The sequence below is a fragment of the Pectinophora gossypiella genome, chromosome 8, assembly GCF_024362695.1.
Source record: "Pectinophora gossypiella chromosome 8, ilPecGoss1.1, whole genome shotgun sequence".
NCBI classification, from domain to species: Eukaryota; Metazoa; Arthropoda; class Insecta; order Lepidoptera; family Gelechiidae; genus Pectinophora; species Pectinophora gossypiella.
Genome location: NC_065411.1, coordinates 4,376,547 through 4,403,950, shown reverse-complemented (window position 1 = coordinate 4,403,950; position 27,404 = coordinate 4,376,547). Strand labels below are relative to the sequence as shown.

Sequence of the window (27,404 nt, the reverse complement as noted above, 5' to 3'; positions counted from 1 at the left end):
GTCTATAGCAATTGTCGGATTTTACGACATGTCCGGGAAGACAATTGAACGTAATCTTTGTTTTTGTTCGCTCCCACTCCCAAAGAATCTGATTTTAGTTTTTACCGAACGCCCATTATCCCTAATAGGTGGATAGACGAGCAATCGGAAGAAACGTTACAGCCAGATTTGAAACGAAGCCTTGAGATGGATTATAGTGAACCGTATGGTGATAGGTGATCAGCCCCCATAAAGGTCCATCATAAAAAGTACACATCAAACCCTCTGTCGGTTTTCTTGTAATCATTGTTATTAGAGACAAATTCAACCCACGTTCGTTACAGTGTTAACTCTGCTAATGACAATAGGTACCTTCCGACTGAAAACTCAAAGGCAATAGCAACATAAAATAAAATTAAAGATAATCAAATAGACAGCTGATTCTTAGTACGGTCACGAGTATTAATATGTATACACTTTGGTACCATGTCACATTAACTTTTTTGACAAATTGAACTGTAAGTCTCACTAAATTTCAAATATCTTAGTGCGACGGAGTCCTAAAATGGGTACATTATATTGCTCATGACTGTACACTTTAGTGTATTAGTAAGTACATAAAACTTATGTTCGTGTGTTTTTGTATTAAATTGGAATGGAGTAGATGTTTGTTTGTTTATTTATTGGTAAGTAGGTATTTGTTTTACAAATTCTTACTAAGTAGATCTACGAATAAATAAGAAGTAGGTATATTGAATTGACCTGAGTTTGTATTCAAAGTAGAGTTCCAACATTGTATTGCGTAGGTGTATGTTGATCTCGAGTTGTGTTGATGTTCATTTGTCATAGCAAGACTGGTTCCTTGACCGGTTCCAAGTATGCTGATGCTCCTTTAACATGAGGTAAGTATGGCAAAAATCTAAGAACCTATCCGTACCATCACTATCTTCATTACCTACTATTAAGTTCTACAACATTAATCTACTTTGACTTCGAAACGTGTTATGGGTCGCGGATGAGGAGTGGCGCAACAAACTCCTCAACATATTATTATTTGTTAATTAAATTAGCAATATAACACATTTAAGTACGATAATAAATCGTCACCATGTAGAACCGAAATTTTATATTTCCGTCCATACCCACCTCCAAAACTCAAACTTGCTGTTGTGAACGTGCAGTTCGTCAATAAAACTCACTATATTCTGTGCTACACATCTTTATTTTTAGAATACACCTATAGATGCCTACTCAGTTTCCAAATAGTGTCTCTTATATAGATGCCTAACAAAATGCTCGCAGGAAAGATAATTGAATTTGTAAACAATTAGACAGTACTCTATAGGCGTTTTAGCAGCGCTTACCTGCACATCTATTTCGTATCGCGATCTCGAGGGCTGCGTGGGTCGCTCCAGGAGGAATAATTCCGTGATGAAAATCACTCCAAAAACAGCGAAGAACATGACAAAGATGAAAAAACTTATGTTGGCGCGGTTGGACGCGCGCGCGCGCAACCGCATGATGCCGGTTGGGATGTATCATGGGCGCGTGAACGGCCGCTAGCGCGCGCGAGGCTACTGAGCCGGTCTAGGGCTGCGGGGCCATGTCCCGCGCACGCCGCTATGCTCCGCACCGTCCCGCGGCCGTCCGCTGACGCAACACGCGCGGCACTGACAGCGCGACACAGACACAACGATAATCACACCTCCATCAGGGTTGCAAGCTCACACGCGCTGTAATAATTCAAAGCTTCGACCGGCTTCATTCCGTGACTCCGTATAACAATACGTCGACGTTCATAACCTAAATTGCTATCAATCGTGGATAAACTCAACTTTTTCATGAAAACTTTTAGGTAAAGCCACCTGCTTACATGAGAATTTGAGCTTAAGTTAGGCAAAGCTTTCATTAAAAGTAAAGCCGTTTTTTTTTCTTAAGTCCAAACTCTACACAAACGAACTTCCAAGTGGTCCAACCTATCCTTCTTTGAACCAAAAGTGGCTATTGGGTACCTAGTATTTCCACCAGAAACTATACGAGTAGTATTCCCTAGCCACCCCTCGGCTGTCGTAACGATGAGCGCATGCGTCGTCGCCCGCCCCACGTTCAATGACTCTCGCTCTACCATTGTAAGCTTAATGTTTTCCCGCGCGAGCTTCACTTCGATTCAACAACGCAAGCGGGAGTGGGTAAACCGGACAAAACAAAGCTCAACCCAATTCTACGTAATGCGTAAGATGTTGTGGCACGCATTTTTAGAGGTGTTATAAGGGGACGATGAGGGGTTAGATCTTCACATTTTATCATAGGCGGTCGTAAGTCGTATGCTATAAACTCCTTTTTCACGACGGCACGTTTTTGTCGTGCGAATTCAATAACTGTCTGGCTTACGCGGAAAGCGTTTTCGATCGAGGTTTGAACGCACATTTTTCGGCATTCGTTGCACGCAGGCAGGCAATTGTCACGCTTTGCAGATTTGCAGGTACCTACCTAAGGTACTTTTTTGGCGTAAATATTACTCGATATTTAGGTTAAAGTTGCAAAATCGTATCGGTAGACTACAATAATAGGACTTAAAATAGCCCATTCGGATCCTTTTGCCAATATAAGCATGATATTATTTTTCCTCTTATGTATTCCTCCAAACGTGGACGAGGATAGATGACCAGCCATCCTACTTCCATATCAGCTCATACTAACCAGCCCACGCGGCGCGAATTATATCGAGGGCATCGACCAATAGCTGTTCGACGTCTATCTACGTGGATAGAATTCGCTACGTTCATTGGTCAAAGCCCTCGATATAATTCGTGCCGCGTGCGGTGCGGTTGTCATGCAGACCCTGCTGAAAGCGATGTCAGTAACTTTAGTTTCGTATCATATCGCGTCCAATGTTATTTATATTGTATTTACCTTAAAATTATGAACACAATGAGTGTCTGTAGACTACCCCTTAAATAGTTATGTATTACGAGAAGAGTTCTACGACATGCCCCAGATGATAATCAGCATGTACCTATAATTGCAAGTTTACCATAATATTATCATTTTTATCGTAAGCCCATCATTACAATCTTCAAAACTAGAGTGAATACGAAATTTAACAGCCTCCCGGGTCTAGTGGTTCAGGCGTTAGGCTCTTCTGGAGGTCCGGTTACGATTCCCAGTGGGGACATTGTCGATATCGCTTTGTGAGACTGTTCTTTGTTTAGTAAGCTTGAATAGGTACCTAATTGTCTGAAAAAGTAAGACGATACCGTGCTTCGGACGACACATTAAGCAGTCGGTCCCAGCTATTAGCCGTAAAAACACCTCCGCCAACCCGCAGTGGAGCAGCGTGGTAGAGTATGCTCCATACTCCATCCGGTTGATTGAAGGGAGGCCTGTACCCAGCGGTGGGACGTATAAGTATAGGCTGTTTATGTCTTTCAGACTGAATCCAATAGACGGATATAAAAGGTAAAGTGATTTCTTTATTTAAGTTTAGTACGAATTGTCGTAAGATTACTCAATCAATGAATAACACTGAATGCACAGACCAAGTATGGAACTGAATCAACCGTTCTAATATCGTACCACCAACTGAACGCGGCCCTAGGGTACCACACCAATCGATAAATACGTAAAAATTCGCACGTTAGTCTATATAATAATTATCTAACCAAGCCACTGTACATATTTATGATTTACACGTATTACCCGTAACGAAGTGAGATAAATATATATTATTAATAAATTAAATTACACGTAATATAAAAAAATAATCAATTAATCCATCCACCGCGAATTTTCGCCAACAAATAATCAATACTAGAATGCTAGAAATATGTACATGTATGTAAGCTGCTTTACAATAGTTGATAGCATGTTGGTAGCAATGACGTTGCCATTTGTATGAATAAAAACAGCTATAGTTATTCCAAGTGAATAGATTAGCCCCACTTTCATTTGCTTGACAGACTTTTTATTCTCTTTCTACAATGAAATCAATTGTTTTGATAGAAAAACGCAACATCAAATGTCAAAATCAGCAGAGGGCAGGGCTTTTTGGCGGGAAACGGGAACGGGACAGTTGCTTTCTTCATTGAATAATCTAAATAATTAATACGAAGTGGTGTTTTGTGGTTGATGATCGCATTAAGTTAGTCGGAAGACATTCGCGAGTGTTATTATATTGGAGTATTCAATAAACAAAGTGTATCTGCCTATTTTCGCTTCGTGTCAGGAAGCCGCTTCATAACTCGATAGTTTATGCGGACTTTCGAGTTAATTCGTTTGGGGTTCGGAGTAGGAGTCTACTCCGAGGGTGGGGGCTTAGGTTTCATCATCATCACCTTTCATCATTTCATCATTCATCAAGAAAAAAAAATACGTAAGACATGGCTGTATGGGCATAGTTCCCTTTGCCTTACCCTTCGGGGAAAACCTAAACAAAAAAAAAAAAAAAAAAAAAACAGCAGAGGGCAGGATTGCTAAAATCTTGTCGAATTTTTATTTTTTAGACGACCTGTAAACATGGGTGCTGAAGACTGTCCTGATAATAATATTTTTAGGGCATTTGTTGGTGCTCTTTACAACACCGTAGATGCTCCAGTAACATGGTTCCGAGGTTGGTAGTTTTCTTGGTATGACGTATTATGTAAGCAAGCGCACTGCTAATGTATGTTTTGATTGCAGAGAAGGTCGTCGAAAAAAACCAGCAGAAATACCCGTGGTACCACAGGCAGTACCGCCGCGTTCCCACCATCGATCAGTGCTACACAGACGACCCAGTTTGTGACTTTGAAGCTAATTCCCAGTTCAAACGTGATAGGTTAGTTATCGCTGATCCTAATTAAACGATAAATACAGCTTGCAATTTATTGAGACGTAAAAGATTTTCTGCTGAAAGAATAGTTATGTGAAAAAAATATAAGAACCAAAAAACATTATATATAAACAAATTCAGTAATGTTTATCAATACTTGGGTACTATGGTTACTCAGCATTCCTTCCTGGCAATTGTGAAGTGTAAACACAATGTATAAAGCCAAAAGAGGAACATTTTAATTTATGTAAATTAAAAATAATACCTTTTTTTCTTCATTTACAGGGCTGTTGATTCAGAAATATTGAACATCTTGCGTAACCGATATGAAGACTGCATGATGTATGAATCGCCAGATCACCTGACTGTCTGCAAGTCTCTTTGGGATAAATACAAAGATGCTGAGGAGTCCTGGTTCATCAAATGTAAGTTCAATTTTAAAATGAATATTTTTGATGTTCTATCATGTGGGTTGTGAGGTGGAGTACCAACCTCATTAACCCTGGTGTCAAGGTTACTATTGATTTGGTGACTCAATATTTTTGATGAAACATTGATATCATGCATTCTAAAGTGTCAAATTTTCATGGATTGAGTTTCAATTCATTTAATTGATGGATCACAGTCAATTCCATGGCTTGTGTTGCAACAAGTAGTATAATTGTCATATATAATATTAGAATTATTTGAGAGGGCTTGTAAATCTATTGTAAGGACTTTTATTCTGATGAGTTTTCAATCTGACATAGTTAAGCCAAGTTAGAGGCTTTTGCCCAGTTTCAAAACCCTGAGTGTTGAAGTGTACTTCATTCATGCTTCCTCAGGTCATTGACAAGGCGCCTGTACTAAATGAACATTATTATAGAAACCAAAGCAAAAACAATTAATATTGGAAAAAAAACATTGTTATTTGTAGTTCATGGACACTAACAGGATTTTTATACCCAAAATACTGTTTCTAACAGATGGTGATCTTGGAGCATATGCTGATGCAAAGAAATGCTACATGAAACAAAAACACCGCATGATCTGGGAGAGACGTAACGGTAACCTGTCTGAACAAACTAAGTTCTAATCGCCATCCGAGGATATTGTCTTGGCTATTAACTTCTTATAAATAAGTAGATATGTTATTGTGATTGCAATAAAGCAAATTATTACTAGTAAAACATTTTTGTTTAATTTTTTTGTCGCTTAGACAATGCATAGAACCCAGATATATTTTATTTAAAACATGAAATTAATGCTTAATGAAAAAGTAATGCTGCCATGTTTATTATGTGGAACATATATTAATTAATAAAAACAACATAAAATTTTCAAAAAAATAACATTTATTTTTCCAACACTACATTCATTTTCCATGCAATACTGACGAGACTACTTCCATAAATTACATTGATTCTAGTTGAACTACAACAAGAAATTAATGATCACAGAATTATGAAGATGTAGAAATAATAATACAACATCTTCCCTCTTCTCTTACTGTACTTGAAATGCTTAAATCTAACTTCTTATTGTTATCAATTTAAACTTGGTTGTTGGTCACAAAAGTAAAAACATTAGCTTAAAATTACTTAGGTAAATGTATTTACTACAGTCTTAAGAAATTCAATATGAAGATAAAAATAATATAATCTCTAATGGACTGCACGCTAGCCAATTTTGCTCGATATTTATTGGTCAAATGAAGTGTTAAGTAAATTACTACATAAATGTATAAGTAGCGAAAGGTACTAAGAGAATTAAAATTCCATTATTTCAAATGTGACTGGCAATTTAAGTAATAGTCACAGGAATTCCATTAAAATGCGGTCTGGCAGTTGAGAAAATATATAATCCATTGAAATTGCATTGAAACAATACACTTCCACATATGCAAGGACCCGCTTACATAAAACTTAACATTCAAGATACTTGAATATCCTTTCTAAGCTTAAACATTCGAGTTCCACATCACATCGCATCGGCATTGTGTACATACGCACGTGTTCTCTAGCGCCGATCTTATCGAGTTTTGTACCGATTTCTAATAGGTAACTTTAATATTATGTACACTATATACATAAATAAAATACTTAGTTTTACAAACATCTCATAAGTGATTTTGACTTAACTAAAATTTCAACTGGCATTCATTGGTACCTTAGTATCACAGAATAAATGCCTTTGTGTAAAGATGTTCGATTTACATTTTATATGTGATATAAACTAATATTAATTAAGCATAAATATATCCGATTATTAAAACTGACTAACAAAATAAAGTCACAATAATATTATGATCCTTTCGAATAAATATGTCTAAAAGATAATAACTATCTAATAGTAGCGTATCCAGAAAGTCACAGATCATACCAAGTGAGATGACAAACACTTATTACTTATCCGATTATCTGAACGACCGGCAACTTGCGATTCACTTTACTCATACCCATCACCGCACTTAGTAAGATCTGCAGCCGTCCGGACACGCTATGGTATTAATTACTAGGGCAGGCTGTCCTTTGGAACATATATCGGACTAGCCAATTCGCGCTCACAAAGCGCAAACGACAATAAAATTATGTCCTTAAAATATTTAAGCTCAATTATCAATGTGGAACGCCGAACTTTAAGCAAAAGGGACGAATAAACTAAAATCATCATTGCACTTTAGGCACAAGCATATTCTATCAAAGCAATAGACTTACCTCTATACAACATTTATCCAAAACATTTTAGATCATAATTGACGTAACATTTTGGTGACTAATTAAAAAATGTAGACATTATGTTATAGACGAATGTAATTCTGTACTTCTACGAAGATATAAACACGTATAAGTAACAACAATCACCAAAATATGTTTCCTTACATTTCGTATGAAATCAGACGGGATAATGCCATTGCATGCACACACACATACAATTCCCTCCCGACCCGTCCACCCACTGGTGGGTGGACGGGTAATTCACGATTACTCGTCAAGCCAAATTAAGAACATAGTTAAGAAGAAGTAAATCGATAACTATGTTCTTAATTCGGTTTACACCAGCGTGGTGGGTCGACGGGTAATCATGAATTACCCGTCCACCCAGCAGTGGGAAAGTCCAGTGGGTGGACGGGTCGGGAGAGATACAATAATCCGAGATCAATATCATCATTTTCACATCAGGATAAAATTTTTAGACAAAACAACTCTAAGATTATTGTACTCTATATAATTATGTAAGCATTCGAAAAATGTTATAGGGGGCCAATAATAGCATTACACCCAGTAACTAGAACTAATTCTTACGCAATTTTGAGCCTCAATTCGCAAAATGATATGTGATTCATTCCAAAATAGATAAAATCTATGAATACTCTTTAACTAAATAAACAAGAAAGTTAAGAATTGATATTGAAATATCAAAATAGAATGTTCATATCGATTTTGGAATAACATTATGTGGAGTTTATGTCTTAGTCCTTCAATATTTTAACCTAAGTGATAAAATAAAATATATAAAATGTCAAAAGATAAAATAAAAACAAAGGTGGCCTAGAATTTATATAACAACGATTACGGTACAATAACAAATTCCGTACCACCCACAGAACAGGGGAAAGACTAAAACATAAAAAGAGAATAACTAAGTATCACAGTGTAAAATAAACAATAATCTAGTCAATTGGATAAAACGATCTGAGCTGGGAGTAAATAATACAACATCATTCAATAACCCCGGCTGACATTTCATTATTATGCGAACGTACCATTTGCAGAGCTCTCTATAACATTTTTATGAACGCGCAAGATTCTTATAATCTAAATAAACACACAAAAAATATAGAACATCTAAAACGTTATTGTAGTAAACATCACATTTAAAGGACATTGTATTAGTCAAGTTGATAAAATTCGTTGCGACCCTGAGTACAATATTCGCCGAGACAGCTGCGATGATATCGACACACATGCAATTTCACATCATAAATAAACAGATAGGGAATGCAATACTTCTTATACAGGTGGGATCGCAGTTTATGCAGAGTCGAAGTGCGCTGCCAAGCGAATGCGGCCTGTGAACATATTATATTGCTTGTATATACACAACCAATCACACAGAGGAAAAGCGATGACATAACATGGAGTCATAGCAAACTATCTAAATATACGTCGTGTACTAGCAACCATAATTGGAGCGGTACAGACGATCTTTGTCCAAATATAAATGTAAATTCCAACTGTCGCGTAGGTTGAGTTCTTTTCGCATTCAAACAAAATGAATAAAGTCAAATGAATAAAGATACTAATAAATAAATAAAGATATATATAAACGACTAATTTCATTCTTTATTTAAATTAAAAAATAAGTCTTCTTTGCATTTGGATCTTCTTTTCTGGCTTCTATTTCTAGATTAGCATTTTATAAAATATCTTTAACCCAGTCATCTGCATAAGATCACAGCTGTGTGACGTTAGTAGGTACTTACGTTTGTTGTCGTGCGCCAGCAAGGCCGTGGGCGCGGGCAGGGCGCTTGCGGGCGGGGAGCACCAGATATTCACCTTCGGAGATTCGAACACGCGGGACCCCTGGCAACATATCATAAGCTACCACTACATCCTAATAGTCAGAAGTACATCCATCGCAAGACGAATAAGTACCTCAATGATCATCTCACCGAGCTTTGTGTTAGACAAAGGTGATAGATGGTAGGAGCTATCCTTTTCTGTTTACTCGTGACCGCCATTAGCACAAGCGAGAGGTCGACGTCACGCGGCAGAATCGACGAGGCGATAGCGTGAGTAAGCTTAGAGTCGCTTTATCTAACTTAAGCAAGTAACGGTTTTGAATCTTCTTCTATCGTGTGGATTGTGAGGTGAATTACTAACCCCATCAACCCTGGTGTCAGGGTTATTACTGAGCCGCCATAGGCCCCCGACATGACTCATGTAACGACTACGTACTTACATCAGTAAGTAATAACCGGGACCAACGGCTTAACGTGCCTTCCGAAGCACGGAACTTTTTACTTACGGTTTTGAGCAATAGAAAAGGATAGAAGCATAGGAAAGTGCGATGAAGTGCTGACAGATATAGTTGAAGCCTTATGAGGGTCTGTTCAGGGGAGGTAATCGTACCTTCTGCCCGGGCGGCGTGTCGTGCACGGAGTAGTCCTCCTGCGGCGGCGCGGGGTGCGCCAGCGCCGGCAGCAGCACGCCGCCGCGCAGCGCCCAGCGGCCGCCCGTGCTGGCGAACACGCTGCCGTGACACACTAGGAACTCCGACATACCCTCCACGCCTGCCGACAAACGACACATTACTATATATTATGTGTTCAACTCATAAATTAGCGGCTCGGTCATTGACCCTCACGAATCTGTCATCGACCTGAAGCCATACGCACGTATATGCGTATAATTGCGTTCGCGTACTTTTCTTCAACAAGCGAACTTTAAATATAATAAATAACATAAAAATGCTTTACCATTAAGAAGCGTATAATATAACAATCTTTTAAGGTATAATAAATACGTAAGTCTGTAAATCCTGCTAGAACTGGATGGGCTTAAACGGCGAATAGTAATCGGCATCATCCATCACTCTTTATCGGACTCGAATATTTAAAACTAGAATTTAATAACTCTAAAACCGCTCCAACCCGCAATAGAACAGCGTGAAGTGCGCTCTATACCAGCAGCAACATGCGCAAGATGATAAAATTATCGATCAATTCAATACATTTTAACGAAATCGATAAGTTTGTTTTTTTTCCCAAACATACGCGACACGTGATTCTGTTCGTATTTTCACAGAACGACATGACTTATTTGAGTTTACACCAATGAACAAAACGACATGATTATATCGATAAAATTACCGTGACAAAATTTTATTACTTTGCACTACTGGTGTAGGTCTCGGTTGATTGAGAGGAGGTTTGTGGCCAACAGCGGGCGTATATAGGCTGTCTATGTAGGTAATAAGTACTGACCCATCTCAACACAGAAGTTAGGGTCGTGCCGGCGGCTGTACTCGTGCAGGATCTCGGCGGCCGTCCTTGGCACGCGGTCGGCCAGGATGCTGGCCACGCGCCACACGCCGCGCCACGTCGCCGACAGCAACACGCGGCGGTCGCACACCTCCACCACGCCCGCCGCCTCTAAGTTATGCAGCTCAGGGTCCGAGCCGCGCAGACGCCGGAATGCGCTCTCGAAATATTCCTGTAGAGACAAGTTTTAAGAAAGATAAAAATGTTTCTGTGTAAATTCTTAATACTTTTTTTCTTTATACATTTATTCTTTTAAACAATTTTAATTTAAAATAGGTTTGCGTAAGTGACAATGTGGCGTCATAAGTGACATAATTCATAATTTCATACAAATACCGAAGACACGTTTTCGTAAAAAGTATTATGTACGTTGTCCTTTATTCAAATCGTCATTTGTATTAGAATGTCGATATCGCAAGAATCGCGCGCTGTTAGGAAGGACTCTAAATCCATTTTTTAAAGCCTTAGCGATTCTGCTTGTAATTTTCCTAAAAAGTCCTTTCTATAATCTTATAAAAAAATCTCAGGCTGTATGGCTGTTCCATTGCCCTCTTAATTAAGAACTAAAAGAATCCTATCCAGTCGTACTACTACTGTTTTTACCTGTGTAGATCCCCTAGCGACGCTCCTGTCAGCCGTCAGGACCGCGCAGGCGGCCAGGGCCGCGCTGGCCCAGCTGGGCGAATCTCCAGGAGCCCGGACTACCCCGGCTTCCACGCTGCCGCCGCACGCGTACACCATGGCCTCCAGCGAGCTCACGTCCAACACTTCTGGCTGCGGCACCGCTCCGAACTGAGCGGAGTATTGCGCCGGCAACGCAGCTAGCGGCAACGGGGCTAGCGCTCGAAGGCGCTGGCCGAACACCTGCAAAGAAACGTTCATTATAACAATGCATGCACACGTAGTCATGAGCAATATAATGTACCCACTTTAGGACTCTGTCGCACTAACACATTTGACATTTAGTGAGATTTACAGTTCAATTTGTCAAAAAAGTTAATGTGACATGGTACCAAAGTGTATACATATTAATGCCCGTGGCCGTACAATCACGCCAGTATTTAGGATAGAAGAGCGAGTTGCCCATCCACAATTTATCAGTGACCCGTCTCCTGACATTTGCCAGAAGATGGATAAATGGGTCGTGTACTAGGTCCAAGATAAATTATGACATTCTGATTACTAAATAAAGACAGATTGAAAAGTAACGAAAATATTTACTTTTTTCTATTTAACTTATTTATTAATTTTAATCAAAAATCCGTAATAAGTGTGACATTTTGTCACGTTTTTCTATAACGACACAGTGTGTTTTTTCATACAAATTCCCTACAAATTCCATAGTAATTTTGTGTTTTGACGTTTATCAAAAAGTGACTGGTTTGACTGGTAGAAAACAAGCCTTATATGTCATAATTAAGTATCGCAAGATAGTTTATTTTATTTAAAGGCACATCAACAATACAAGCACATTACATAATAAATCTTAAAATATCTAATGACTTAATCTAGTAGTAGTAGTGGTTGGTATTTCATCATTTTGGGAATGATATTTGATGACGGAATCGTAATAGTGATGTACGCACTCCTATTAACTTGAACTATTAATATCTCCGGCGTTAGATGATATATTAAAAAGCGGATTTCGAATGTAATCTTTAGCGTGTTTACGAGAGCAGACTGGTGAATAAAAAGTAATTGAACGCTGTGAAATTTGCCACACGTGTTTAATACCACATACACAAATAAATTGCGAACCTAATTCTTTTCTGAAGTCGGTTGAAAAAATAAAATCAAGTACCCAATTCCCCTCGAAGCGAACTTACCGCGCGCGCAGTTTTGGGCGCGAGGCGCACGTTCCTCTCCCCGCTGGGCTCGCAGCCGACCAGCACGGCCTCAGGGATCAGTTCGAACAACTCTACCAGCTTGACGCAGCCATAGTGCGCGACGCGCAGCTGCCGGCCAAAGTGCGCGTGGTACGCCGGCACGAAGCGAGAGAACTCCATGCGAAGGTTCGGCGTGTAGCAGAGAAGCTCCACGGCCTAACCGGATAATGCAAATGATAACTAAATGGATGGTTGGGTTAGTAAGTGTTTAGGAGTTGTGGAAGGAAAACGGGAAATTATAAGGTTACATTTATAGTGTACCTTTTCGGGAAACGTGCAGAACATGAAATTGCGTGCAATAAAAAAAGTATCATCATCATCAATTTAAGAGCCACGCTCTTGTCGGTGCAGCATTTTCATACATACATACATACATAAACTCACGCCCGTAATCCCAAATGGGGTGAGCAAAACCACAAGTAATCAAAGACAACTTGCAGCCACTGTTGATACGAAGTCCTAAGATGGATATGATGAACCTTATGGTGATAATGCAAATGGTGCAGCATTTTCCATGCTACTTTTTTAGGGAAAAGTAGGGCAGTGGTTTCCCTCTTGCCTTCTGCCCCGAAAAAAAGTATATAAAGGTTTATTACCAAATATACATTTTTTAGAATATTAGGATTACGAAAGCAATATATGAAGCGAAAGTTGATGGTAGGGCTGACAGAGGACCTAGAAGACGTACATTGACCAAATTGGAGATGTCCTTAGACAAAGCTCAGTACGAACTACTCTGAACCGGCGTGCGTGTACGAAACGATTGATGAATGTGGAGGAAGCAAGAGAAACGTGTCAGGATAGAAGCAAATGGAATTCTATAGTCTCTGCTTACCCCGGTGGGAAATACGCGTAAGTTTATACGTATGTATATATTTAGTTAAATAACTTTTTGTCTTCTATGCATATTAGTAAGCTAGATGAGGCAGTGCTAACAAAGTACACTGTGCACATTTATTAGCGCATTCTTAGGACAAGTAGTTGCTTTTAGGACATCGACAGTACTATACCCAATTTAACGTGCTACGATTAAAATGACAGCAGGACAGAGGTATAGTAAATCACCTAGAGCGAAAGAGACGTGAGATATTGCACTAACCATGCTATGTTAAATAGGCTATAGACACGACAAGTATCACTAAGCATTGACTGGAAGACATGTATACATTCACAACATAGCATAGCATACAGGGTGTTAGTGACATCATAAGGAAAACTTTGAGGGTTGATTCGGACCATGGTTCTGTGGAATTTTCCGTCGCAAAATTCATGTATTTTTGGGTTTATTTTTTAATTACTTTTGCGATCCCCCTCGGTATTCGATACATTATCACTAACACCCTATATATCCATAATATGAAGCTTTATATACACACCTGCATAGCGAACTGGACGGTACGGGCGCGTTCGTCAGGCGTAGGGGTGCGCCGAGGCAGCGATATGGAGCCGTCTGCGGAGACTATCACCGACTGCGGGGTCACTCGCTGCATCAGCTCGCGGAGAGTGCACACTCCATAGTCGGCGGGGGAGAACGGACGGCCGAATGTGGTCTGGTATAGGAGAGGTATGTCGTGCGGGGAGATGGCTCTCCCTGGCTGGGATTTCAGCAGTTTGGTGAGGTCTGATGTCCAGCGGCGACCCTGCGCTGCGGCGGATATAGTGATCACGCGAGACGAACCGGAGCCAAGTACCTGCGAAGGGTTATAATTTGAACTTCGAACGTTATTTCGCTGCTTCGCAAGTCTGAAAAACATTCTTTTTACTAGCTTGTCAAGTAGTCTATCTATAGTTCTTGCGTTTTGCATAGTAGAAAAAAAGACAGAATATGAAATAAGAAATATATAACATAGCATCACGAATCTCTAAAGGGGTAGAAGAAGGTGTATAGTATATACACCTACTGCTCGCCAGCTATGTTTAAGTTCCATATGATAGGGGGGATATATCATTCATAATGAGTAGTATCTTAGGCCAAAGATAAACTATGAAATTCTGATTACTATATAAAGATAGATCTAGGTGACAATAAACGTTTTCTTTTTTCTATTTAACTTAGTTATGAATTTTATTAAAGAAAAATGTAACAATAAGTGCGACATTTTGTCACGTTTTCCTATGACGTGTCAGGTTGCTTTTTCTTACAAATTTCATAGTAATCAATTTCGTGTTTTCACGTTTAGTAACAACTGATTTGACTTTTTTTAAATTTATTCAAAGTAATAATAAACATTTTACAATCAAAAACGGTGTCTCATAAACCTATCGACAGATTTTTCTGTACACCGCAACTCATCAGTTGGATTTGCTATTGTTTATATGCGTGCAGGTATGTTATATATAACATGTGACAATGCAATAAAACTTATCTTTATTATAATAGAGTATTTTGATACTTTTATTAATGATTCACATACGTTGATGTTGTACATATATTATACGTTATAATAAAGAGTAAATACACTTACCACAATAGTGTTTCCGAGAGCAGCGAGCAAATCCGGCAACTTGGTGAATCCATAGTCAGCGACGCGACATTGGCGGCCGAAATGATGGTGGAATGCGGGGATGAGTCTAAAAATGAAGCTAATAAATTACAGCTTAGCTTACGAAATGGTTTTACTTTCGTCACTAACATGACGTAGCAACGAAAATGGTTAGTAAGTTAATAATAATTATTAATAATAATGCGACTAATAATAATTTACTAGTAATAATTATTGTTATAATTTGTTATTTTTATCATTCATAATATATACATATATTTAACTTAAAGTTAGTTATTATTATACTATTTTGTTATTGCATTTGTTACTTCATCAGTATAACGGGTATTAATAAACTAATCTCAGCTGAGACTGCCCTCAAGATCATGCTCAAGTCCCTGTTTTTATATAAGAACTGTCACATTGACATAATCATGAGTGCAGTCTCGAAGCTGAGATTAGTTTATTAATACCACCCTTAGACAATATTTAGGTAATTACAGCACATAATAACGGGTTCTTACCGCGTTTAAATGGGGATATGAGACTCCCGATATTTCGACACTGTTGCAAGTGCCATGATTAATAATACTTGATATTCATTGCAAGCTGAACTAAGTACCCACACCTCACCGAGACCAACGGCGGTTAAACCAGCTTGAAAGGTGGCGATCGGTATCGCCGTCTATACTGGTCGAGTCGAGTCAACTGTGTTAGTGAAAGCCAGACGTAAGATAAATTAAAAACTCAATGGTGCAAGTCATGTAACGGTGTTCGCGCTTCCCGTTTGAGAAGCAAGCCGGTGTACAGGACCACTTGAGATTGTGGTCAAACGGGAGCCTATTTAAATTAAAAAAAAAAACAATGACTATACACACGCACAGTGATACTTACTTGCTGAAAGGAATGCAGCAGCGAGGCGCGCTCCGCAGCAGGTCGATGAGCTCCCTCTCAAAAAGCGCAAGCATGGGCTCAAGCACCGGCGCCGTGCGCGGACGGTCGCGGTCGCCGCTCGAGCGGGAACTATCACCTAAGATGATATCACTCATAAGTACAGTATCTAAATAAATAAATATACAACGGCCACCGTGGTCTTGTGGTTAGAACGTTAGTCTCTCAATCTCGAAGTCCTGGATTCAACTCCCATGACATGATCTCGGGCATGATTCCTAGTTTGGTTAGGTTAGGTTACGGATGTTACGTAAAGCAGTCATTACCTTATCAGAGGCCTTTGGAGGCTCTATAGCAACCCTGACACAAAGGTTGATCAAATCAGTCAATGACTTCACAACATACACTAGAGAATTAGAATACATTTCTTCTGTTATTATGAAGTCATCACTAATTTGAGAGACACGCTCTTGTCGGTGTAGCATACTCCATGCTACTTTTAAATATGTATGTGGTCAATCATTGTGTTATAAAAGGACACAATCCGTCCGACGATTATTACGACATAACCGGAAAATAATCATTTAGGTTTTCAGTTCTGATGATTCCTAGTCTAAAGTAGAAGAGCTGGCGGTTTACAAAGGCCACATCATAGCATCATCATCAGCCCATTAACGTCCCCACTGCTGGGGCACGGGCCTTCCCTATGGATGGATAGGGAGATCGGGCCTTAAACCATCACGCGGGCCCAGTGCGGATTGATGGTTATTAACGACTGCTAATGCAGCCGGGACCAACGGCTTAACGTGCCTTCCGAAGCACGGAGGAGCTCGAGATGAAAACTATTTTGTGGTCACCCATCCTATGACCGGCCTTTGCGAAACTTGCTTAAGTTCACAAATCGCAGACCGAGCGCGTTAACCGCTGCGCCACCGAGCGGACATCGAGCAATTCATCTAATACCAATACATTTGCGCATATAAAAGTAAGTGCGCAATGCGGCTTTTTTAACCCCCCTAGAACAACAACAACTAATAATGTATTAACGTATACTTACTAAGATGCGAGTGCGTGGAGGGTGTGAGCGCACGCTGCGTAGCGGCGGCGAGGTGTCGCGATGGAGCATCGCGGACTTCAAATCCGGGCGCGCTACGTAGCAGCAGCTCCAGTGCTACGCCGTTACGCGGGTCCGCTACGAGCGGCTGGAACGTGGTCTCGTAGCATTCCACGAAACTGCACACATACACGACTTATTAGGATCATCATCATCTCCTTGGCCTTAATCCGTTTTACACAGGATCCGCATACCTAACCTGAAAATTTGACAGGTCCGGTTTTCTACAGAAGCGACTGTCTGTCTGACCTTCCAACCCGCGAAAAACCAGCCCAATACAGGTTAGGTCATATACCTCCGAGATTGGATTTCTCGAGAATATGGGTTTCCTCACGATATTTCCTTCACCCTGAGCACGTGATAATCATTATAATTCAAACATGCACTCGAAAACAAATTCTACGCCTGTGCTGGATTCGAATCTACTACCACGGCTCCCAACAACAAAAAAATAACAGCAAAAAAACAATAAAAAGTACCGTAGGAAAATATTGTATAAACTTACCTCAACAACGGTAGTATACCGCCATGATTCTCAAGCAAGATCTGTACGTTGCGATTGAGAACTGAGATCTCTATAAACACTGGTTGCAGGATGCGGCTCCCGTCTTCATGACTAGTGCTCAGCCCGGCGTGGATGTGGCACTTCCACGGGGCCTCCTCCATCTCCGCGTTGGATACTGGGGTCAGATCTAATAGCTGCACCATCCGGCCGAACCCGTCGTGAATCACCACCGTGTCCTGAATCAACAGAATAACATACATAAGGTAAACTCACGTCACAGGCCTTTACATCTTTATCAGATGATTCAAACAGCGTTTCTGTGGCAGCTTTTAAAATGACCGTAAAGTCCAATGCGAGAGCGACAGTAGCGGCCGCACGACTGGCATTGTAGTTGAGGGTTATTAGATGGTATAGGTGGTAAATCGGCCCTCTCACTTCTGTGTCGCCTCTCGCGCTTGTCGGCTAGAATCTGGAACCAGGTTTTATCGTGTGCTTTGCACCCATCGGCCAAAGACGTCCTCCACTTATTCCGGTCACTGGCCAGGTCCTCCCATTTATCGGGGCTGATCTTAAAAGCTAACTACTATATCCCAATTAAGGTAGTCAGAGGTACAATAAGCTGCAAAAGTCCAATCAGTTTCTTGCAAAGTAATAAATTAACTGGTTGCACTTAAGACCTCCTGGTTACATATCGTTTCCGTAATAGACCAAAAACACCTACAAAAACATAAATTTCATAATTATGACAACTAATCGTTCATAATTTCACCACTGTTTACAAATAATTCGCTGGGCTCAGTGACCGAGCTTTTGCGCTTCTATTGTACATCCATCGCAAGATGAACTAAGTACCCGCACCTCACCGAGCTTTCTATTAGACCAAAATCACACCCCGGACACTTCATACAAAACACCTCGTTTTACACAGACACTACACAATGATGTTATCGTACACGCGCATATATGTGTGACGTCTTCGTCGATTGAAGACTAAAGTAAGACCGAGGGGGGTGAGGTAAACCTAGCTCAGCCGCTGGTGGGGAGCGGATAGTTGCCGTTCTATATGTAGTACATAAACTGCCTATATACGTCCCACTGCTAGGCACAGGCCTCCCCTCAATCAACCGGAGGGGGTATGGAGCATACTCCACCACGCTGCTCCACTGCGGGTTGGTGGAGGTGTTTTTACGGCTAATAGCCGGGACCAACGGCTTAACGTGCCCTCCGAAGCACGGAATCATCTTACTTTTTCGGACAATCAGGTGATTCAAGCCTGAAAAGTCCTTACCAAACAAAGGACAGTCTCACAAAGTGATTTCGACAATGTCCCCATCGGGAATCGAACCCGGACCTCCAGATCGTGAGCCTAACGCTCTAACCACTAGATCACGGAGGCTATACGTAGTATTATTCCATATTCTATGCCAACGTGATAGGAAAGTAATCAATTATTTTAGTAATAAAAGTATATTTCACGTCAACATTAAGTGAGATACTTCTCAATATAATAATAATGTTGGAAAATCAACAATACAGGGTGTTTGTGCCACTCAGGATTAAAAAGGCCACGTTCGAGCAATTCATCTAAAAAAGCAATATAAAATTTTACATTTGCGCATATAAAAGTAAGTGCGCAATGCACACAAAATGTCAAATGGTAATATTGCTTTCTTAGATGAATTGCTTCGATGTGGCCATTACGAAATTTTCGTTACGGTGTCACTAACACCCTCACATTCGCAATGAAACATATTTTCCGTGCAACCTACCTTCACTTTGGCAAGATCAGACGTAGTGAGAGCACAGCAATGGCGACTGGCGTACGCATCGCGCAGACGTAGTAGCGGGAGGTTATAGCTCTTCTGGTCTAGAAGTATGGCGCGGAGCCGGGCACGGAGCACGTCTAGATTTGGCGCCGGAGTTGGACGTCCTAGAGACAAAGAAGAATAAAATAAATTTACATACTTACATACATACACAAACAGCCTATATACGTCCCACTGCTGGGCACAGGCCTCCCCTCAATCAACCGTAGGGGGTATGGATCATACTCCACCACGCTGCTCCAATGCGGGTTGCTGGAGGTGTTTTTACGGCTAATAGGGCAAACGGCTTAGCGTGCCCTCCGAAGCACGGAATTATCTTACTTTTTCAGACAATCAGGTGTTTCAAACATGCAAAGTCCTTGCTAAACAAAGGACAGTCTCACAAAGTGATTTCGACAATGCCCCCATCGGGAATCGAACTCGGACCTCCAAAATAAATTTACCAGTAACTAATTTAGTTCATCTTGCGATGAATGAGTAATATAATGTACCCACTTTAGAACCCTGTCGCACTATCATATTTGACATTTGATAGTGCGACAAGGTTCTAAAGTGTATAGATATTAGTTCTCGTGATTGTACCTCTGGTTACCCAAAGAGAAAATTTAATAAAAAAACTAAATCACGCCGACGTGAGCTATCAGGCGACATGCGCACTCGTGTCATTTAGTGCTGAGGTTTGGTTAGGACATTGTAGGTAGACCACACGATTGTCCGAAAGTAGATCCGTGCTTCTGAGGCCTGTCGACTTAAGTTTTGTACCGGATGAGAGATGCCACTGACCTAAAGATAGTTCCAGTCGCCGTCCGCTCCACTGGTTGTCGAGGCGCCGCTTGTGGATGCGAGCGATGGCGAGGCGCGCGTCCCACTCCGAGCGCAGCACCACGCTCGCCAGCGGGCCGTCGGCCGCGGCCCACACCGACACGCGGACCACCTGCACGTACTGGCTGAACAGGGACGTCAGCATTTCCTGCGGGGAAAGGGTTTCAGAAATCAGAAATAATTTATTCGCTTACGATAGGTCTGTACAGAGTCACAATGTAAATATATAAAAGGAGAAACGTGACTGACTGACATATCAACGCACAGCCTAATTGGCTAAACGTAGGCACTTGAAATTTGGAAGGGACGTAGCTTAGGTATCGTAGACGTGCACTAATTCCCACGGGAACGGGAATTAGCGGGAAAATCCTTTTGTATGAAAAATATAAACCGCTTAAGTTAGACGCTTGAAATTTGGCATGCAGGTACCTTAGTTAATTTAAAGCTTAGGTGCAACAGGATATCGCAAAATTCCCACAGAAACGGGAGTTAGCGGGAAAAAAAATTGTATGAAAAAATCTAAACTGCATAAGTGAGATGCTTGAAATTTGACATGCACTCCCACACACACAAAGATGTCTCTTTTATAACACGCCACGCGGACGAAGTCGCGGGCAAAAGCTAGTATGGTATAAAGCAGTGTTACAGCATCTCTATCCTGCTAATCAATTATTATTATTTTTTATTATTTTTTTTTATTTCCTGGTCTATGTTAATGATGTAATAGTGCCGATTCCAGGTATGGTTACCAAGGCAACATTAATGTAATTATTATGTAGCCGTTACATGAGCCATGTCAGGGGCCTTTGGCGGCTCAATCACAACCCTTACACCAGGGTTGATGAGGTTGGTATTCCACCTCACAACCCACACGATGAGTGTCACAGTGTCGTACCTGGAGTACGAGGGGCTCGTAGGGTGGCAGGTTGGTGACGGTGAGCTCGGCGTCGTCGTCGCCCTGCTCGCTATAACCAGAGCAGTTCCACGGCGACACGGCGCGACTCGCACTCGCCTCGCGACGACTATCATCACCGCTGTTGCTCGACGAACACCCTGAACGGTCCAGGCTTACTGAACCTGATAATAACAAGGTATATTTATTTTAACACGCTTTAACACGTTCGCCGTGTTACTGAAAATTTGATATTCACATTGGAATTTTTATGTACATAGATACACTATGCCAAGAAAAAATGTGCCCCACATATGGGCCATGCAAGTATGACTTTCAAATTCAATGACTCATATGTGGTTCATTAACAGTGAACGTGTTAAAATACAAAGGAAATTTACACAATTTATCCTTACATAAAGCATAGGCGAGCTTATCCCTAATTGGGATTTCTTCCAGCTAACCTAGGACTAACTGAATGAAACCGGGGATCGAACCGGCACTCCCCGCTGGAGCTGGAGAAGCACAGTGACTACTGTTCTGTTGGTCCGAGTGGTATTTTAATATGACTTAAAACATGATGTTTCACAATTAGTATCGAAGGACCGACCGTGCGTGCCGCGGATCCTGCGCGGGCGCGGCACGGCGGGCGGCGAGCGCGCCGGCAGCGCCTGCAGCGCCAGCGCCCACTTGCACTCGCCGGCCTCGGGCGAGTACGACGGCGCCGGCAGCTGGGGGACATGCATACGGTTTGCTTTACTTTAAGTACACAGGATTCAACATAAAGACAATACAAACAAGACAAACAAACGGTTCAGCCTACTTCTAAATATCATAATAAACTAGCAGAGGGCAGACAGGCGAGAGTAAATGTAAAATGTAAGCTTGAAAATGTAGGTGACCGCGCCACTACTGGCGCGCTTATGAGCGTGTGTTGCATACACCGTGCGTACGTACGTTATTGCATGCGTGAGTTGCGTGCGTGCGTGAGTTAGGTACGTGCAAGCGTGCGTGCACATGTTGCATGTGGGCGTGTGTAAAAACTGCGTGTATACCTGATGCGGCGACGGCGGCCTGGGCGGGCCGGAGGCGGGGCGCGGAGGCGCGGCGGCGGGCGCGGTGCTGTACCCCTCGTCGCTCGAGTACGCCGGCTGGAACGCGGTCGCGTACCGTGTGCTTATCTTCCGCCCGAAGACATCTTCGCCGTCCATGCGCTTCAGTGCCCTGGTAACAAATTGGCAAAATTAACACGGACCAACTGTGCGTCGCTGGTAAATAAAAACACATGCTTGACATTTAGAAATGGAGTGTATTAAATAAAAATTAACAAAAGGTGGAAAAAGCCATCACCATGATGTTCAAAGGGTAGAAGAAAGATTAGAATGCGGTGTTGCCATATTATAAAATAAATTTTAATGTAATCACGTCCGTATCCCTATCGAGGTAGACAGAGGAACAAGTGTGTAACACATGGATAGCTATAATTGGCCTCTGAATGTGTATTACTAACAACCATATAATGTAAATAATAGACTAAGGCTTGCCCAAATAAAATAAAATAAAGTTATCTGACGATTTCCAGACGGTTACGTATTTAAATGTGTAAAGTTAAAAAACCTAATGTCAAATCACCTTAAATTAAAATACCTAAAATATAAAAACCATTTATACATAACACAACACCTATCCTCACGATAAGTAGAACTTCGTATTAGTTGGTTAGATACCTATAGGTATTTAAACATTAAGTACTTTAAACGTAATTTATCGTTGGGTTTTTTTAACTTTAGACATTTAAATACTAACCTTCCAGACACTTGTGGTTTGAAATCGTTAGGTGAAAATGGTGATATTCAGTAATGGTGACAAATGATACAATACAATACAATACAAATATACTTTATCGCGCCAAAACAAGAGAAAAGTTACAACCTTCTTCGTCTTATATCGTGTGGGTTGTGAGGTGGATTACCGACCTCATCAACCCTGGTGTCAGGGTTACTATTGAGCCGCCAAAGGCCCCTGACATGACTTATATAACGACTACTTATTTACATCAGTGAGTAGTAACCGGGACCAATGGCTTAACGTGCTTTCCGAAGCACGGAACAACCCATACGATAGAAGAAGATTCATGTTTCTAATCAAACGAATTGTGCGTATGACGAAGTAGATGAAACCAAACAGCTGAGCAACAAATTCTAAACTACCCACAAAAGCCGAGTCATTATTAATAACACACTTAATATACGCCCATTCATAACGGTACTCATTGATTCAATGAAAAACAAAACAACTGGTGAGATTTTTAACCCGCTATGAAATAGTGTTCAGAAATCCACAGTCATCAATAGCCATCATCTAAAGAGGTCAAATGTAATAAGTACATAATGAAAATAGAAAGATGAGATAAAAAACATAACAATAAAAACATCACCAGCTTTTTATAAATAGAATACTTCTTCCAGCGCGCCACAATGAAGCAGAGCGCACAAAACGCTGGCAGCATTTCCTCTCTGAACTGCCAGGCCTAAAGAGGTTATTCTTAACATTTTATTATTGTTCTTTATTTGAATAAGCTAAATACCAAATATTATTTTTTTATACATAATGTACATATTTTTCTATATGTCAGCTTAAGCAATCGAAATTCAAATTCATTCTACCCGACTGCGGCGAAACTAAAAGGGTTATTGTCTATCAATATACACCGACACGTTTTGAGTGCAATGTAGAACATAACATATCTATACTATATTTTTATACTATTTTTTTTTATATCTCATGTACTTAAAATATTATAGGTAACCTTGAAGGTGTGATGCTTGGTTGCGCAGACCAGTGTATCTAAGAGTGAACGCCTGTAATTGGTTTGACACAGTATCCTAAAACCTGTATGTAATAATTGTAACAAACTGTTGGAGTTCCTAATAAAAAAATATTTATTAAAAAATTATTATTATATACAACATGATAGATTACTATATTCATAGAATAATAGTGTTTGGTTTGTAGCATGGTGCAAATTCAAATATATCTTAATTCAGTAAGTAACAGAGTTACACTTTGAATCGTCATTTTTTACGTAACGAACGTTTCACCCCCTTAAGCTACTGCAGCTTCTCACAACCTGTATAGCCGGGGAAAAGAAGCTGCAAGACAAACCTCGACGCAGAGCACGACGTTCTTTTAAAAAACAAATGTAAAATACTGTTATACAATTTAGTAATTTGCCTGCCTAATATCAGTTCCCAGACAGTTAATCCCATGCATTAATATCTTCTAGATAATCACTAATCTTATAATAACCTTTTTTACAAAGTTTCTGTTTAATTTTTGTCTTAAACTGTTCAAAGGTAAATTCTGAATGTCGATGGGAATCTTATTGGAAAAACATATACATTGTCCCTTAACCTCTTAACGCCGGACACAATATTTAAACAATGGGTTTTGGATTTTAAAAGAACATTCGGTGATACGACTTTAATAGATTTTTGTTTGTGCAGGATATCTGCCAGAAAGTGTACATCATAGAATAGAATAGAAATAGTTTTTTTATAAAAGGGCGCCACATACAAAAAAAGACAATAACATCATATCAAATTTTACAAAACAATTACAAAGAAAGCAAGACGGATGTTCGTCGAATGATCATAAGGTGGTGGTGAATGTCCTGAGATAAAAGGGCCTCACTTAGCACAAGTCGCCGCGTGAATCACGACTCCATATTATGTCTGTCCTTCTGACATGCGCACTGATGTAGCGCAAGAACTATAGTGAGTCACTAGCAGTGACGTCACGAACGGCCGTCCATTCAAACAGTATGAGTCAATGACACTACAAAAGACAGTAACATGTGGTCAGATTTCGAACTACCTACGAAAATATGTTCATAAGCCATGTATGTACGGTACGGCAATATTCATCTATCTTCTACGAAAGAAAGATTATTTGAATATGTACGAAACGACGCCTACTTCAAGGCGGAATAAAAAATAAAATATATGAAATAATAATAAAACATATATTCATTGAAAAATATATATTTGGTCATAATAAAACAAAACTTCTCACTTCCTTCCACTTTTGAGTTCGAATTCATGTTTGGATCATAGATAATTTATACCATATGGTCTCCAGGGATTCAGTCTGGTTAATGGCAAACGGCACGCCTACTATATGGGACTTAACATATCTGGCAAGTAGTGAGTGTATATACTATACACATCTGCCTACCCCTTCAGGGATACAGGCGTGATGCTAAGCTAGTATTTGTTGTCTTCTCACTTGTACGACCGCTGCTCTTTCATTTCAAAATTATCGAAATCTACGTAAAACTGAAAATCCACATTTTACCAATTTTTACCGACTTCTCCTTTTCAGCATTTATAGTTCATTGGCTTTGAAATGAGTGCATTAAGAGTGCATTAAAATACATGCAGAAAAAAGTAAAAGATCGGACATATTTTATGAAAGACAATGCTGTTTTATTAATTGATTTTTTCTACTCCTCTACTTTAATCTGGCATTTAAATAACCAAAAAGTCTAATATAAGTAAATACATAATTAAACTCTTTGAAAAAGTGTACGCTCTATGGCCTATAAAAGCATTGTTTACAAAGTGTAACTGTACTATAATGTCGCCAAAAAAGCATTGTTGTTGTTTTTTTTTTTGACCTGGAAACTGGCACCTTTACTTTGTTTGGTGCCATAGATATACTATAAAAAAAAAGTATACATTTGCCGCCATTTTCCCGCGCGTTGGAAAATAAATTGGAAATTTTTGTGTTTCGTTTAAAATTACGTCGTCGTAGAAAAAGTATTGTATGCAACGTTGTATAACTAGGTCAAAAAATGCTCGTGGCGTCTCTTATTGCGATGTTCGCCAAGGCTCACATCGCAACTCACGCCACTCGCATTTTTTGACCCTTCTTATACAACTGTTGCATAAAATACTATTTTCTACTCCTCTACTTTAATCTGGCATTTAAATAACCAAAAAGTCTAATATAAGTAAATACATAATTAAACTCTTTGAAAAAGTGTACGCTCTATGGCCTATAAAAGCATTGTTTACAAAGTGTAACTGTACTATAATGTCGCCAAAAAAGCATTGTTGTTGTTTTTTTTTTTGACCTGGAAACTGGCACCTTTACTTTGTTTGGTGCCATAGATATACTATAAAAAAAAAGTATACATTTGCCGCCATTTTCCCGCGCGTTGGAAAATAAATTGGAAATTTTTGTGTTTCGTTTAAAATTACGTCGTCGTAGAAAAAGTATTGTATGCAACGTTGTATAACTAGGTCAAAAAATGCTCGTGGCGTCTCTTATTGCGATGTTCGCCAAGGCTCACATCGCAACTCACGCCACTCGCATTTTTTGACCCTTCTTATACAACTGTTGCATAAAATACTATTTTCTACTCCTCTACTTTAATCTGGCATTTAAATAACCAAAAAGTCTAATATAAGTACATACATAATTAAACTCTTTGAAAAAGTGTACGCTCTATGGCCTATAAAAGCATTGTTTACAAAGTATAACTATACTATAATGTCGCCAAAAAAGCATTGTTGTTGTTTTTTTTTTTTGACCTGGAAACTGGCACCTTTACTTTGTTTGGTGCCATAGATATACTATAAAAAAAAAGTATACATTTGCCGCCATTTTCCCGCGCGTTGGAAAATAAATTGGAAAATTTTTGTGTTTCGTTTAAAATTACGTCGTCGTAGAAAAAGTATTGTATGCAACGTTGTATAACTAGGTCAAAAAATGCTCGTGGCGTCTCTTATTGCGATGTTCGCCAAGGCTCACATCGCAACTCACGCCACTCGCATTTTTTGACCCTTCTTATACAACTGTTGCATAAAATACTATATAATAATTCATAGCCAACTAGTTAGAAACATCAATGAAAACTAATAACCGATAATTCGTTGCAACTCGCCAACGGTCACTTATTTAAAACCATGTCATGAATCATCATAACGTTTTCCGGTATACTCCCTTCCCCCTCCAGTTGATTGAGGGGAGGCCTGTGTCCAGCAGAGGGACGTATATAGGCTGTTTATGTTATGTTATAGATGAAACAATGCTGTCACAATATCGTTATACCATAACATCTGGCTTCATAATCAGTTCAGTATCAAAAGTAGCCACAAGTTTTCTCCT

At 40.0% G+C, this 27,404-nt stretch overlaps 3 protein-coding genes across 4 annotated transcripts in view; 1 reads left to right on the top strand and 2 right to left on the bottom strand.

The window, feature by feature from the left end:
- The window catches only part of LOC126368920 (uncharacterized), an 88,435-nt gene extending 86,767 nt beyond the window's left edge, over window positions 1–1,668 (bottom strand). The window contains exon 1 of the mRNA XM_050013164.1: window positions 1,344–1,668. Within this exon, the coding sequence (XP_049869121.1) occupies window positions 1,344–1,499 (156 nt within the window). The 5' untranslated portion in view covers window positions 1,500–1,668. The remainder of the gene's footprint in view (window positions 1–1,343) is intronic.
- A 2,759-nt stretch (window positions 1,669–4,427) lies between these two features.
- Window positions 4,428–5,955, top strand: LOC126368995 (NADH dehydrogenase [ubiquinone] 1 beta subcomplex subunit 10). Its single transcript, XM_050013274.1, has 4 exons — window positions 4,428–4,588; window positions 4,657–4,792; window positions 5,072–5,211; window positions 5,752–5,955. Exons 1-4 carry the CDS (start codon window positions 4,495–4,497, stop codon window positions 5,859–5,861), a joined length of 480 nt encoding a protein of 159 aa, XP_049869231.1. The 5' UTR covers window positions 4,428–4,494; the 3' UTR covers window positions 5,862–5,955.
- A 144-nt stretch (window positions 5,956–6,099) lies between these two features.
- LOC126368846 (meiosis regulator and mRNA stability factor 1) overlaps window positions 6,100–27,404 on the bottom strand; it is a 28,831-nt gene continuing 7,526 nt past the window's right edge. The window contains exons 7-22 of one of the 2 annotated variants that reach the window (XM_050013017.1): window positions 22,286–22,454; window positions 21,841–21,961; window positions 21,234–21,415; window positions 20,300–20,486; window positions 19,460–19,620; window positions 17,691–17,926; window positions 17,129–17,304; window positions 16,075–16,210; window positions 15,163–15,268; window positions 14,074–14,388; window positions 12,638–12,853; window positions 11,415–11,675; window positions 10,755–10,983; window positions 9,901–10,061; window positions 9,252–9,351; window positions 6,100–8,837 (exon numbers count right to left, since the gene is read on the bottom strand). In XM_050013017.1, the coding sequence (XP_049868974.1) occupies window positions 8,800–8,837; window positions 9,252–9,351; window positions 9,901–10,061; window positions 10,755–10,983; window positions 11,415–11,675; window positions 12,638–12,853; window positions 14,074–14,388; window positions 15,163–15,268; window positions 16,075–16,210; window positions 17,129–17,304; window positions 17,691–17,926; window positions 19,460–19,620; window positions 20,300–20,486; window positions 21,234–21,415; window positions 21,841–21,961; window positions 22,286–22,454 (2,794 nt within the window). In that variant the 3' untranslated portion in view covers window positions 6,100–8,799. The remainder of the gene's footprint in view (window positions 8,838–9,251; window positions 9,352–9,900; window positions 10,062–10,754; window positions 10,984–11,414; window positions 11,676–12,637; window positions 12,854–14,073; window positions 14,389–15,162; window positions 15,269–16,074; window positions 16,211–17,128; window positions 17,305–17,690; window positions 17,927–19,459; window positions 19,621–20,299; window positions 20,487–21,233; window positions 21,416–21,840; window positions 21,962–22,285; window positions 22,455–27,404) is intronic. The other variant, XM_050013018.1, reaches the window with a different exon arrangement.